This window comes from Pygocentrus nattereri, chromosome 24 (assembly GCF_015220715.1).
Source record: "Pygocentrus nattereri isolate fPygNat1 chromosome 24, fPygNat1.pri, whole genome shotgun sequence".
NCBI lineage: Eukaryota > Metazoa > Chordata > Actinopteri > Characiformes > Serrasalmidae > Pygocentrus > Pygocentrus nattereri.
Window position 1 is genome coordinate 15,864,001 of NC_051234.1, and position 12,308 is coordinate 15,876,308.

Sequence of the window (12,308 nt, forward strand, 5' to 3'; positions counted from 1 at the left end):
TACTCCAAAACACAAAAACCAGAATCAGAGTCAAAAAAACAGTCCAAAGGTCAAAAACACTAGAAAAGGTCAAAACCAGCAAAAGCACCAAAGGGAGATCCAGAAGCAGAGTCAAAGACAGAAAAAGGGTCAAGGCAATCCAAAAGCATCAACAGTGAAGTATCAAGGCTTGGTATGCAGGTAAATTGGCAATACATCGCAATGAGCCAGTGTACTGAAGGTCCTTAAATAGGCGGGTGAAATGAGCTGCAGGGGAGGGGTCAGAGTGCAAATAGGGAGTATGTCAGTATTCAGGTGAGGCTGACCTATAAACAGTCTATGGTACGGCCACTGTAACTTTGGCCATTTCATTAGATCCTTAACCCATTGACACAACCATGAATATGGGTCAGGAAACCTCATCCCATTGCTAAAGGTTAGCTTAAAGGTTGGTTTCTGCTGGCAAACCATAAACGTCTGTGCAAAGCAGACATAAATATGTGGTCTGAGTTTGTCAATAAGTATGTGGTCTCAATTTGTCAGATCACACAAAAAATGTGTTACTAACCACCAAGCCAAATTTGAATGATTAAAAAGATCAGCAAGTATATTAAATTAGGCCACAAATTCATGAAAAATAAGCGGTAACGTTACTTTCTGCTCTGAAACTCGGGAGGCACTTAAGGCTCTGAAACCACGGCCAATCACAGGAAAGGTGCAGCTTGTCTTCAGCTTCCTATTCATCAGAATATAACTACTACTGCACCTTGTAAAGTGGCACAGGAAAATTTGAAGAAGAAGCTGAAAAATAGGAAGCCAATCTGCTTCAGTTTAGTACTAATGTAACTATATTCATTAGCTCGCCACATTAGCCAGTATGGATTACAATGAAGCCCCTAACAGTGCTTCAGTTGACACAAACGCACATAAATCACTCCGTCAAGCAGCTTTATTGGATTTTTACAGCCATACATGTTTTTACATGTCTATAACGCCGCAATTCAGTTCTACATGTTTTCAGCAGTCTAATGTGTATAAAGTATTTAGAAACAACTCTCTGATGCTGTGAATTTGATACTCTTGTACCAGTGCAACACACACTAATATAACACAACCATGTTGGTGTCACTGCTGTGCAGAGTGGTCTACCACATGGATAATACCTTGTAAGCAGTGGTTCTATGGTGGACCTTTCCATTGGTGAACTTAGTATATTTATGGAGCAACAGGCAGGATACAGTCAGTTTACACACCTATAGAATGCATCTATATGTTAGTACCTAATGAAATGGTCAGTAATTATAGGGTACAGGGTAGATGTACCTTATAATTGGGAATTAAATCTGAAATCACTGTTACATACGGTACTGTGCTCAGTGGTGGACAGTAACTAAGTAAATGTAATTCGTTACTGTACTAGTAGTTTTTTCATGTATCTGTATTTTACTTAAGTATTTCCATTTTGGGCGACTTTTTACTTTCACTCCACTATATTTCAAAGTCAAATATCTTACTATTTACTCCACTGCATTTTGAAAAATCTGTTGTTCCGTTTGGTTTTTGTGTGTATAAAAACATAACATGTCAAAATAAAAGAAGTGCAAAGCAAGAACACCAATCAGGGCACAGCGGTCACTTTGTTCTGAGCTTGTTTTGACCTGTTGGTCATACCAACCCAGTGCAAGCATACGGTTCAACATCAGCGCAGCAGCATAAAAATTTGGGAGCACATACATCTACCTAAATGATGGAACTAACCTAACCTGTAAATAGACCACAATATAGAAATATGGACACATATGCAGTCGTGACTGGCATGTTTCTTTTTTTCTGAATTTTTACAAACACTTTCATTTTTATAGTAAATTAGTTTCGGTTATTTTATGTTTATGAACAGAGACCTCCAGATCAATATAGTAAAAGAAAACCTATTTGTGATCCTGAGTTTAAAGTAAATTTTTATTAAACTTATTCAAGTTTACCAAGAGAGACACAGGAGTATTTTAACCTAAAATGAGTTCATGAAGTGAGTCTTGTTACAAAAATGATAACAGGACAATTGAGCCATAATTAATCTTTTAGTACTTTAACTTTCAATACTTAAGTACATTTGAAGGCAAATACTTTTGCACTTTTACTCAAGTTGAGGTGTAGAGTAAGGACTGGAGTAGTATTTTACCTTTGGTATCTCTACTTTAACTCAAGTACATGATTTTTGTACTTCGTCCACCTCTGACTATGCTCATTATTTATAAACACTGTAAAAACACTGTATCATTAGAATAGATGGAAAAAGCATAAATACAATAAACAGTAACAATAATGTCTGAAAAAAGTTGATATATTACAAACTAGTTTGAAGAACAGTGTTTGATTTCAGGTTTCTCCTGGACATCCACAGCCATAAAAAATAAAAATAAAAAATTCCAACAGCAGTACATAAATACATAACAAAGTATTGATTAGCCAAACTAAGCATTCTATGAAAGCTTCCATTAAACTGTGGTTGCCACAAAGAGAGAATTGGAAGTGGTTAAATGAACACATTGGCATATTGAAACAGTGTATTCATTTTATATTTACAATATGTACAATAAGTTTTTTTATTCAAATTTTTAGGTGCCTAAGACTTTTGTACATTTGCACAGTGTTCTACAGGAAAAACAGAATTCTATCCATAGTGTTTTGGATAGACATTGGTCACTTCTTTGAAGTGTGCTCTGTGTATGCTCTTTTAATTGTCAATTGTCTGTATCTTCTGAGAACACCTTCACAGCTAAAAACAACTCTGTGAAGCAAAAGAAAGTAAAACAGAATGTTTCATGTGGATAGAGTTTTTTTCTCCTTGTCTTTCAGCGCGGGGCATAGAGGGAGATGGAGAGATCAGACGGGCGGCCCAAACAGCCCCTGCCCGCTATGCACACTGCTCTCTGGAGGACACCAGAGAAGAGATTGAGAGATTGTAAGTTTGCATATATGTGTGCCACATATTTACTAATGAGCAGGCACAGATGAGTCTTTACATGAATAGTAACTTTTTCTCATCTACCAAATCTCTCTATCTCTCTCACTCACTCCTATTATCTTCCTATTATCCTTCTCTTTGTGCACAGACAAGCACTACTCAGGTTTGTAGGCAGCTGCACTTGCATAGTTTATGCAAACCCTTTAGTGCTCCGCCTTTCACTGCTCTTCACTGAGGCAGAACGTTTTAATTGCTAGTCAGCAAATGGCAGTATCATTTAGTTCCTGAAGTCATTAATGTTATTCAGGCACGTGGACCTTACACACAAGGTCACACAAAGTCACAGTCAGGAAAAAACTTTGTATAGCTATATTTACTGTTTTTTATTTTTGGCATAATTTAAAAATACCAGTTTCTGAATCCAGTTGATGAATGGGCCAATAGGAATGCTCCAAAATGGTTACATTAACTCTCTTTCAGAGTAAAGCAGCAACAATATGTAGGTATTGCACATGCGCTCACATTTTTCATGAAATTCCCTGAAATTTGCATATTATTTTGTAATATAAATATATTGAAACCATGACTATTAGAGCTAGGCCTTCAGTGCAGGCCAAAAACCCACAGCAAAAAAGAAAATAATACAATTTCCAGAGCAAAACTATGCACATAAACAAAATACCATATATTACTTTATATACATAAAAATATATATATAAAGTATACTTTATATTTTAAATTTACACACTTTTTAGGTATCCATGGGAACCCTGTAATCACACTTTTTTCACTGCTTTTTCCAACCATAACTTGAAATAAGAATATAACCACAATAATTTGAAATAATTTGGAGAAATTACAGTTTTACAACTATGAGGATTCTATGAAATAAACAATTAAAATCTAAAAATTGTATTTTCAAGTTCCAAATTTCAAGAAGTCATTCTCTAGAAGGCCTTTAAACAATACAGAAACTGCCATTTAGTTGATAATTCAGTAACACAGAATCTTAGGTTTAAGTCATGTAAATAATAGTGTGGCATTAATATCTTACTGGTAAATTACATATCGCTCCATCGCTGATTGTAGGCTTACATTTTATTGTATATGCATGCTTTTTAGTTGCATAGTGAAGTGCCTAACTTTCAGAGAATTAGTAAGGTGGAAGTGAGGGCAGCTTTAAAAAGGATGAAGAATGGAAAGGCAATTGGTCCAGATGACATACCTATGGAAGTATGGAGATGTTTAGGAGAGAAGGCAGTGGACTTTTTAACCAGGTTGTTTAACAAAATCATGGAGAGTGAGAGGATGCCTGATGAGTGGAGAAGCAGTGTACTGGTCCCCATTTTTAAGAACAAGGGTGATGTGCAGAGCTGCAGTAACTACAGAGGTATAAAGTTGATGAGCCACACCATGAAGGTATGGGAAAGAGTTGTTGAAGCAAGGCTAAGGCGAGAGGTTCAGATCAGTGAGCAGCAGTTTGGTTTCATGCCCAGAAAGAGTACCACAGATGCGATTTTTGCATTGAGAGTGTTGGTAGAGAAGTACAGAGAAGGTCAGAAGGAGCTACATTGTGTCTTTGTGGATCTAGAGAAGGCATATGATAGGGTGCCAAGAGAGGAACTGTGGTACTGTATGAGGAAGTCAGGTGTAGCTGAAAAGTATGTTAGGGTGGTGCAGGACATGTATGAGGATAGTGAGACAGTGGTGTGGTGTGCAGTTGGAGTGACAAATGGTTTCAAGGTGAAGGTAGGGTTACATCAGGGATCAGCTTTGAGCCCCTTCTTGTTTGCAATGGTGATGGACAGGTTGACAGATGAGGTCAGGCAGGAGGCTCCATGGACCATGATGTTTGCAGATGACATTGTAATCTGTGGTGAGAGTAGAGAGCAGGTGGAAGAGAATCTGGAGAGGTGGAGGTTTGCACTGGAGAGGAGAGGAATGAAGGTCAGTAGAGATAACATTTACATTTACAGCATTTGGCTGACGCTCTTATCCAGAGCGACTTACAATTTGATCATTTTACACAGGGAGGCCAAGGGGGTGTTAGAAGTCTTGCCCAAGGACTCTTATTGGTATAGTGTAGGGTGTTTGCCCTGATGGGGGATTGAACCCCAATCTACAGTGTAGAAGGCAGAGGTGTTACCCACTACACTAACCAACCACCCATATAAGATAAGACGGAATGCATGTGTGTGAATGAGAGGGAGGCAGGTGGAAACGTGAAGATGCAAGGAGTAGAGGTCGTAAAGGTGGATGACTTCAAATATCTTGGGTCAACCATCCAGAGCAATGGACAGTGTAGAAAAGAGGTGAAGAAGAGGGTGCAGGCAGGATGGACTGGGTGGAGACGGGTGTCAGGGATGATGTGTGACAGAAGGATAGCAGCAAGAGTGAAAGGTAAGGTTTACAAGACAGTAGTGCGTCCTGCTATGATGTATGGTTTGGAGACTCTGGCTCTGTCTAAAAGACAGGAGGCTGAGCTGGAGGTGACGGAGATGAAGATGCTGAGATTTTCATTGGGAGTGACAAGGATGGACAAAAAGCAGATCAGAGGGACAGTGAAGGTGGAGCAGTTTGGAGATAAAGCCAGAGAGGCCAGGTTGAGATGGTTTGGACATGTGTTGAGGAGGAATAGTGGATATATTGGGCAAAGAATGTTGGAGATGGCCAGGTAGAAGGAGAAGAGGTAGACCTCAGAGAAGGTTTATGGATGTAGTTAAGGTGGACATGGAGATGGTTGGCGTGAAAGTAGAGGAGGCAATGGATAGGGCAAGATGGAGGCAGATGATCCGCTGTGGCGACCCCTAAAGGGAGCAGCCGAAAGAAGAAGTGAAGTGCCTAACTTTATCATATGTTTAGTTTATCTCTTCAATCTTTGTATTTTTTCTGTTTATCATCTTCTTTTCTCCTCTCTTCTCTTTGTCAGCAGATCTAGTGTTATAGAAACACAGCAGATGAGTGTAACAGAGCTTGAGCTGGCTGCTCAGTCCCTCAGAGACACCCTTAAAGGAAAGGAAAGACAAATAGAGGATACAATGAAAGAGCTCCACAAACAGCAAGCTGACGGACACAGGTGGAGATAATTGTTTAAAAATGCACTGAAACATCAGACATTAAATGCCACTAATACATGATGATGTGAAATAAAACAAAATACATGCATGTAATCACATAACTTGTTGCCTCTTCACTGATTGCAGATTCAACATAAAAGATAATGTGGATGTGATCAGACTGCAGAAGCAACTTTCTGACAAGAGCACAGCTCTTCTAGTCATTCAGGAGAAGTTTACTGTTCTGCAAGAGGTGAGACAGATAATGTAAATGATGTGTTTGGAAAAAGATTTTGCATTGTTCTTTTTTTTCTGTAACAGAGTATGCATTCTTGTTATTTTTTAATTTACCTAATTGTTCTTTGTTGTAAATACTGTAGGCAGGCAGTAGCTCAGGAGTGTGGTATCAGTCATTTCATCACAACAAATTTATGAAAAATAATCAATTCATTAACATTTTTCCACTTGTTCACATGTTTGTTTTCAGGCTTATGAGGCCCAGCTGGAGGAGGTGAGTTTGAACAAGCTGTTTAATCTTAATTCATATTTCCAATTATCATTATGGCCAGAGGGAAATTGCTGATACAGTGGAAAATAGCACAATGGTTCATCAATGACGACAGCCTGTTTAAGCTATTGATGAGGGTACATTATAGAATTCAAATGCATGAACTGTAATCGAAAATAGGAACCCTATAGTCATTAGATCCTCCAGTGTACAATACTTATAATTCACTGCATTATAGAAGCATTGTAATAATTTTATAATGCTTCTACCACTGCTATCCCGGTCTCCTCTTTCATGAATGTTTTAGTCTAAATGATATTCGTGCCCTCTGTGAATTATGAGAGTTCATAGAGGGCACTGGTGTGTAAGCAAATGTGAAGATTAAGTTGTGCTGTTTAAACTAGTTAAACTACTAAGCTCTTTTAAAATCATTAAATGTTTTACCAGCTGTCATTAATTTAAAAATGTTAGGAATATGTTGTGATTATTTGTTTTTTCCTTTTATTATTCATTTGTTCTCACATAGGGTCAAAAGTCACTACGAGAGAACCAAGAAGCCTTGTTGGGAAAGGTGGAGCAGTTGAGTGAAGAACTGAAACTGGAAAAACAGAGAGTGCTGACACTAGAGGCTCAGCTCAGCAGTACCACTCTCTCACTGCAAGGCCTTGCAGAGGTACTGCATTTATACAATTTATACCATCTTCACAAAACACACACAGATATCACCTCAATATGTTTTGTAACCTAAACAATTTTTATTTCTCTCAATTAGAAATCAAAGTGCTTTTTACAACAATGTTGTCACAAAACATCTTTACAGAAGTTTGAAAACATACAGTTATAACATATCCCCCAGTGAGCAAGCCAGAGGCGACGGTGGCAAGGAAAAACTCCCTCAGTCTGGAGGAAGAAACCTTGGGAGGGACCAAGACTCACAAGGGGAGACCCATCCTCCTCTGGTCAAACAGTGTTTACAATTTAATAAGCTAAATACCAAATAGAAGCTAAGAGGATCTCTGTTTGAAGACTGGATGGTAAAGCTTAAGAAACTGCACTAGTAGGCAGTAGAGGCAGTCTCTGCCTGAGGCAGTTTCTGACTGAGTCTTTATGAAAAATGGGAGTGAGCTGAAACAGTCCCACCCTATCTCAATTCTGGTACATCTGGATGGCACAGTGATGTAATTGAGGATGTTGCAGCTGGCACAATTGAACAGGAAAGCGGGTTAGTGATGGTGAGGAAGAGGCCTGATGGTCAGTCTTCAGCAGGATGGGAGGGCAGTCATTATCTCAGGAAGAGTAAAAAGACTAAATTAGTTCTGCTCAGGAGTATGACTGTAATAAATATGATTTCCCCCAGAGCAGGGGTGGCCAACCTTTCAGACACCAAGAGCCAGAAAAAAATGCTCATTACTGCTAGGAGCCACAGGCTGTATTTACACAAACATTTTTAGTTTTTAAAACCATTTTCCTACCTGTCATGTAGATGTGTTTAGTGGGACTTCTGGCATTCTTTGTTTTCCACAATCTGTTTTAAATCTGGCTTGTATTCAGTTGGTGCTACTCGAAGCAGTTCTTTCACATGTGTATCAGTAAGAACAGAGTGATGCTTTGATTTCACATGTTTCAGGGTGGAAAATACTGATTCACAAACATAGGTTGAGCCGAACATTGACAGGAGCTTCAGTGCAGCTTGTTTTACATTGGGACACCTCTCCACAGGCACAATTTTCCAAAATTCCAGGGTTCCCTCACTCAGACCAGACCAGAGTCTGTCATCTTCAAAAAGTTCAATCATCTCCATTTGAGATGTAGCTTCATCTGTCACCAATGGGGCTTTCAAACAGTCTGAATCAGCAGCAAAAGGGTTAACAAGGAATGTAATTTGTGGCCTTTCAGCCTTTTCAGCTTCAGTAGATCATGGTATCTGTCCTCAAAGTTCTGCTGCAGACTGTCAAGAAGTGTTGCGTAGTGTGCAGGTCTCCCTTTTAGGACCTTAGCTGCTTGGGCACTTGCATTTGACACAGACTGGAAATGTGTTAGTTCTCCCTTTTTAAGATGAATTTTAAACAGCATGAGTTTGTTAATTAATGCAAATACTGACTGGACTAGATCAGGTAGCATTTTTTATTTCCCCTGGAGATCAAGGTTCAGTCTGTCCAAGTGGTGCAGCATGTCTATCACGTTGGTGTGCAGTGAAGTGGCGCTGAAGATTGGAAGCTTTAAAATTGGATAACAATGTTTGGCATATCAAACAGAACGGCTTCCCTTTCCGCTCAATAAAAAAAATACAAATCCTCCCACTCTGGTAAGAATTTTTTTGTGTTCATCATCATATTTTCGTTTGGCTTTCCATTTCCCCGACGCTGCCATGTTTCGGCGGTTGGATAGCTAGTAGCCTGGCTCAGCACGTGGTTCTGCTGCGACGTTCTTGGCTCGTGAGCCACGGGTTGGCCACCCCTGCCCCAGAGTGTGGCTGGTGACTCCGGCAGATCAAACTGTAACAGCATAAACTAAAAGGAGAGAACCAGAAGATAACATAGATATGAGAGTACCCTGAGACACTGGGATCCCCCCACTCCACCGTCAACAAACCTGTGTGATCGCGTGAAGTGGTGGGTCAACAGCACCAACATCTCAGTTTACCATAAGCCTCTTTGCCCATGAACCCCTGGATCTCCTGCCTTTATCTAAAGGGGAAGGCTAATTATTAAATTAATATTAAATAATTAAATTATTAAATAATTATTAAAGCTAAACTAAACAAATATGATTTCAGTCTAGACTTAAAGGTTGAGAATGTGTCAGAGTCCCGAACATTAACAGGGAGATTATTCCACAATTTGGGGGCTTTGTAAGAAAAAGCTCTTCCACCCATTTAAGTCTTCTGAATTTTAGGAACCAGTATAAAACCAGCATCCTGGGATCTGAGTAAGTGAGGTGGTTCATAATGGGAAATAAGATCTTGCAGGTACTCCGGTGAGAGACCATGTAGGGCTTTATACGTCATATCACAGTAGAACTGTAGCATACAAAATAAAGTATATCACTGTTGTCATATCAAAACCTCATATCTCTAAAACGGTAACTTTACAGGAGATGGAAAAAACATACTTTACTTTTAATGTAAGTCAATGGAACCAGACGTCTTTACAAGTAATTTTGAGAAGTTTGTTTTGGTCCTTTCATCATGAAATTTACACATAATATAAAGAGCAATAGGTGCTTCGAAGATATTTTAAAAAATGAAAAATTGGAGATACAAGGTTTTGTTCCTATAGCAGCGATATGGTAATGGCCTCTTTTCCACTCTAGGGTTCCATTTTTTGTGAGCACGGAGAGTTCTAGTGGAATTCTAGTGGCTTTTTCACATGGATCACAGGGTTCATCGGGGAACGCTTGTAAACTATGCTCAGCTGTGACACAGTGGTGGGATGATGCAATGATTGTTCTATTTACTGATTGGTTTTGCATTTATGTCAGTGTTGTGCCACCACAACATTGGTTTAACTAGCATGTCACCAGCTCTTCTCACCACAGAGCAGGTTCAGTTCTGACTAAGCTACTAACAAAGGTTTAGGTGATAATGATTTAAATCTGATTAAGCAGTGTAGAGTGGCTGGTGTTGGGGGGACAGAAAGTCAAAATTAAATCTGCTGTAGCCACCTAATTACATGCTAACCACTTTCTATCCCAGCTAGGTTATCTAGTGGCCTGTACAGGTTTGATTATGGTGACAGAAAGCCACAAACAAACTTGCCCTGTAGTGTTTTGAGCTTATCCTGCTGGGCTAGGCTGATGCTAGTGTAACATCAGTTAGCAGGATAAAAGTTCCACCCACTGCAGTACTCAAATAAATAAATAAATAGCACTTGTTTAGAGAATAAAGACACAGAAAGCGCGAAATTGAATGTTGGCCTGATGGCCAGAATCAAACTTTTAGCCTGTTAGCCAGGCTCTTGTGTGTAGTTTTCCTCACTATTTCCTTATTATAATTTTTAGCATAGCAGATGGAAAATGAAAGTGTAACTGGTCTCATAAGACCATACCAGCACAGAGCATCACAGTGTGGCCCTGAGTACGATTTGGCTCTGTCGTGGAAAAGAGGCCACAAGCATCAAAAGTCCTTGTTTATGTGAGAGCTGACATAAAATGTTCATTCTAGTCCATAACAGAAATGGCCATTATTGTAACAGCAGTACCTGGACAAACAAAATCAGGCATAAAATATTGCATAAAAGGTTTTTGCATTAAACAATGAGAAATAGTGACATGCACAGCTGGCACATACTCATACCTCTATGACTTTACCTTGGACACTGTGGAAACAAAACAATACCAAACATTCATAAAATATCTGATGATGTTTAGGTTGCAGTTGTTTTAGTTGATAACTACAGGCATATTCACATATTCACCTGAAATCGTATTTTGTGCTTCATAATGAGCCACACATTTTCAATGGGAGACAAGTCTGGACTGCAGGCAGGCCAGTCTAGTACCCACACTCTTTTACTACGAAGCCACGCTGTGTAACACGTGCAGAATGTGGCTTGGCATTGTCTTGCTGAAATAAACAGGGATGTCCCTGAAAAAGACACTGCTTGGATGGCAGTATATGTTGCTCCAAAACCTGTATGTACCTTTCAGCATTAATGGTGCCTTCACAGATGTGTAAGTTACCCATGCCATGGGCACTAACACACCCCCATACTATCAGAGATGCTGGTTTTTGAACTCTGTGCTGATAACAGTCCGGACATTCCTTTTCCTCTTTGGCCCGGAGGACACGACGTCCATGATTTCCAAAAACAATTTGAAATGCGGACTCATCAGACGGCAGGACGCTTTTCCACTTTGCGTCAGTCCATCTCAGATGAGCTCTGGCCCAGAGAAGCTGGCGGCGTTTCTGGGTGTTGTTGATATATGGCTTTCGCTTTGCATGGCAGAGTTTTAACTTGCACCTGTAGATGGAGCGACAAACTGTGTTCACTCACAATGGTTTTCTGAAGTGTTCCTGAGCCCATGTGGTGATATCCGTTACAGAATGATGTCGGTATTTAATGCAGTGCTGCCTGAGGGATCGAAGGTCACGGGCATTCAGTGTTGGTTTTCTGCCTTGCCGCTTACTTGCAGAGATTTCTTCAGATTCTCTGAAGCTTTTGATGATATTATGGACTGTAATTGATGAAACCCCTAAATTCCTTGCAATTGCACATTGAGAAACATTGTTCTTAAACTGTTGGACTATTTGCTCACACAGTTGTTCACAAAGTGGTGAACCTCACCCCATCCTTGCTTGTGAACGACTGAGCCTTTCAGGGATGCTCCCTTTATACCCAATCATGACACTCACCTGTTTCCCATTAACCTGTTCACCTGTGGAATGTTCCAAACAGGTGTTTTTTGAGCATTTCTCAACTTTCCCAGTCTTTTGTTGCCCCTGCCCCTTACAGGCATCAAATTCAAAATGAGTGAATATTTGCAAAAGAAAATAAAGTTTATCAGTTTGAACATTAAATATCTTGTATTCAATTGAATATAGGTTGAAAAGGATTTGCAAAACATCGTATTCTGTTTTTATTTATGTTTTACACAATGTCCCAACTTCATTGGAATTGGGGTTGTACATGCCTTGACGTATGTGTAATCGATTACATTATATGCTATGCTAGAAGTGATCTCCAATTTCTGCCACACACATGAACGGGTACGGGAGCATGCACCTGGAAATTGCAAAGGTTAAACGTTGTGACGGCTGTCTGGCCCCTACCTCTTTGCTCCAATACAGGGGCATCCCAGC

The 12,308-nt window shown here is 39.7% G+C and overlaps 1 protein-coding gene across 4 annotated transcripts in view; it reads left to right on the forward strand.

The window, feature by feature from the left end:
- rpgrip1 (RPGR interacting protein 1) overlaps positions 1-12,308 on the forward strand; it is a 52,268-nt gene that overhangs the window by 17,793 nt on the left and 22,167 nt on the right. The window contains exons 6-11 of one of the 4 annotated variants that reach the window (XM_017696152.2): positions 2,836-2,941; positions 3,093-3,107; positions 5,874-6,020; positions 6,148-6,253; positions 6,488-6,511; positions 7,035-7,181. In XM_017696152.2, the coding sequence (XP_017551641.1) occupies positions 2,836-2,941; positions 3,093-3,107; positions 5,874-6,020; positions 6,148-6,253; positions 6,488-6,511; positions 7,035-7,181 (545 nt within the window). The remainder of the gene's footprint in view (positions 1-2,835; positions 2,942-3,092; positions 3,108-5,873; positions 6,021-6,147; positions 6,254-6,487; positions 6,512-7,034; positions 7,182-12,308) is intronic. The other 3 variants (XM_017696153.2, XM_017696155.2, XM_017696154.2) reach the window with 3 other exon arrangements.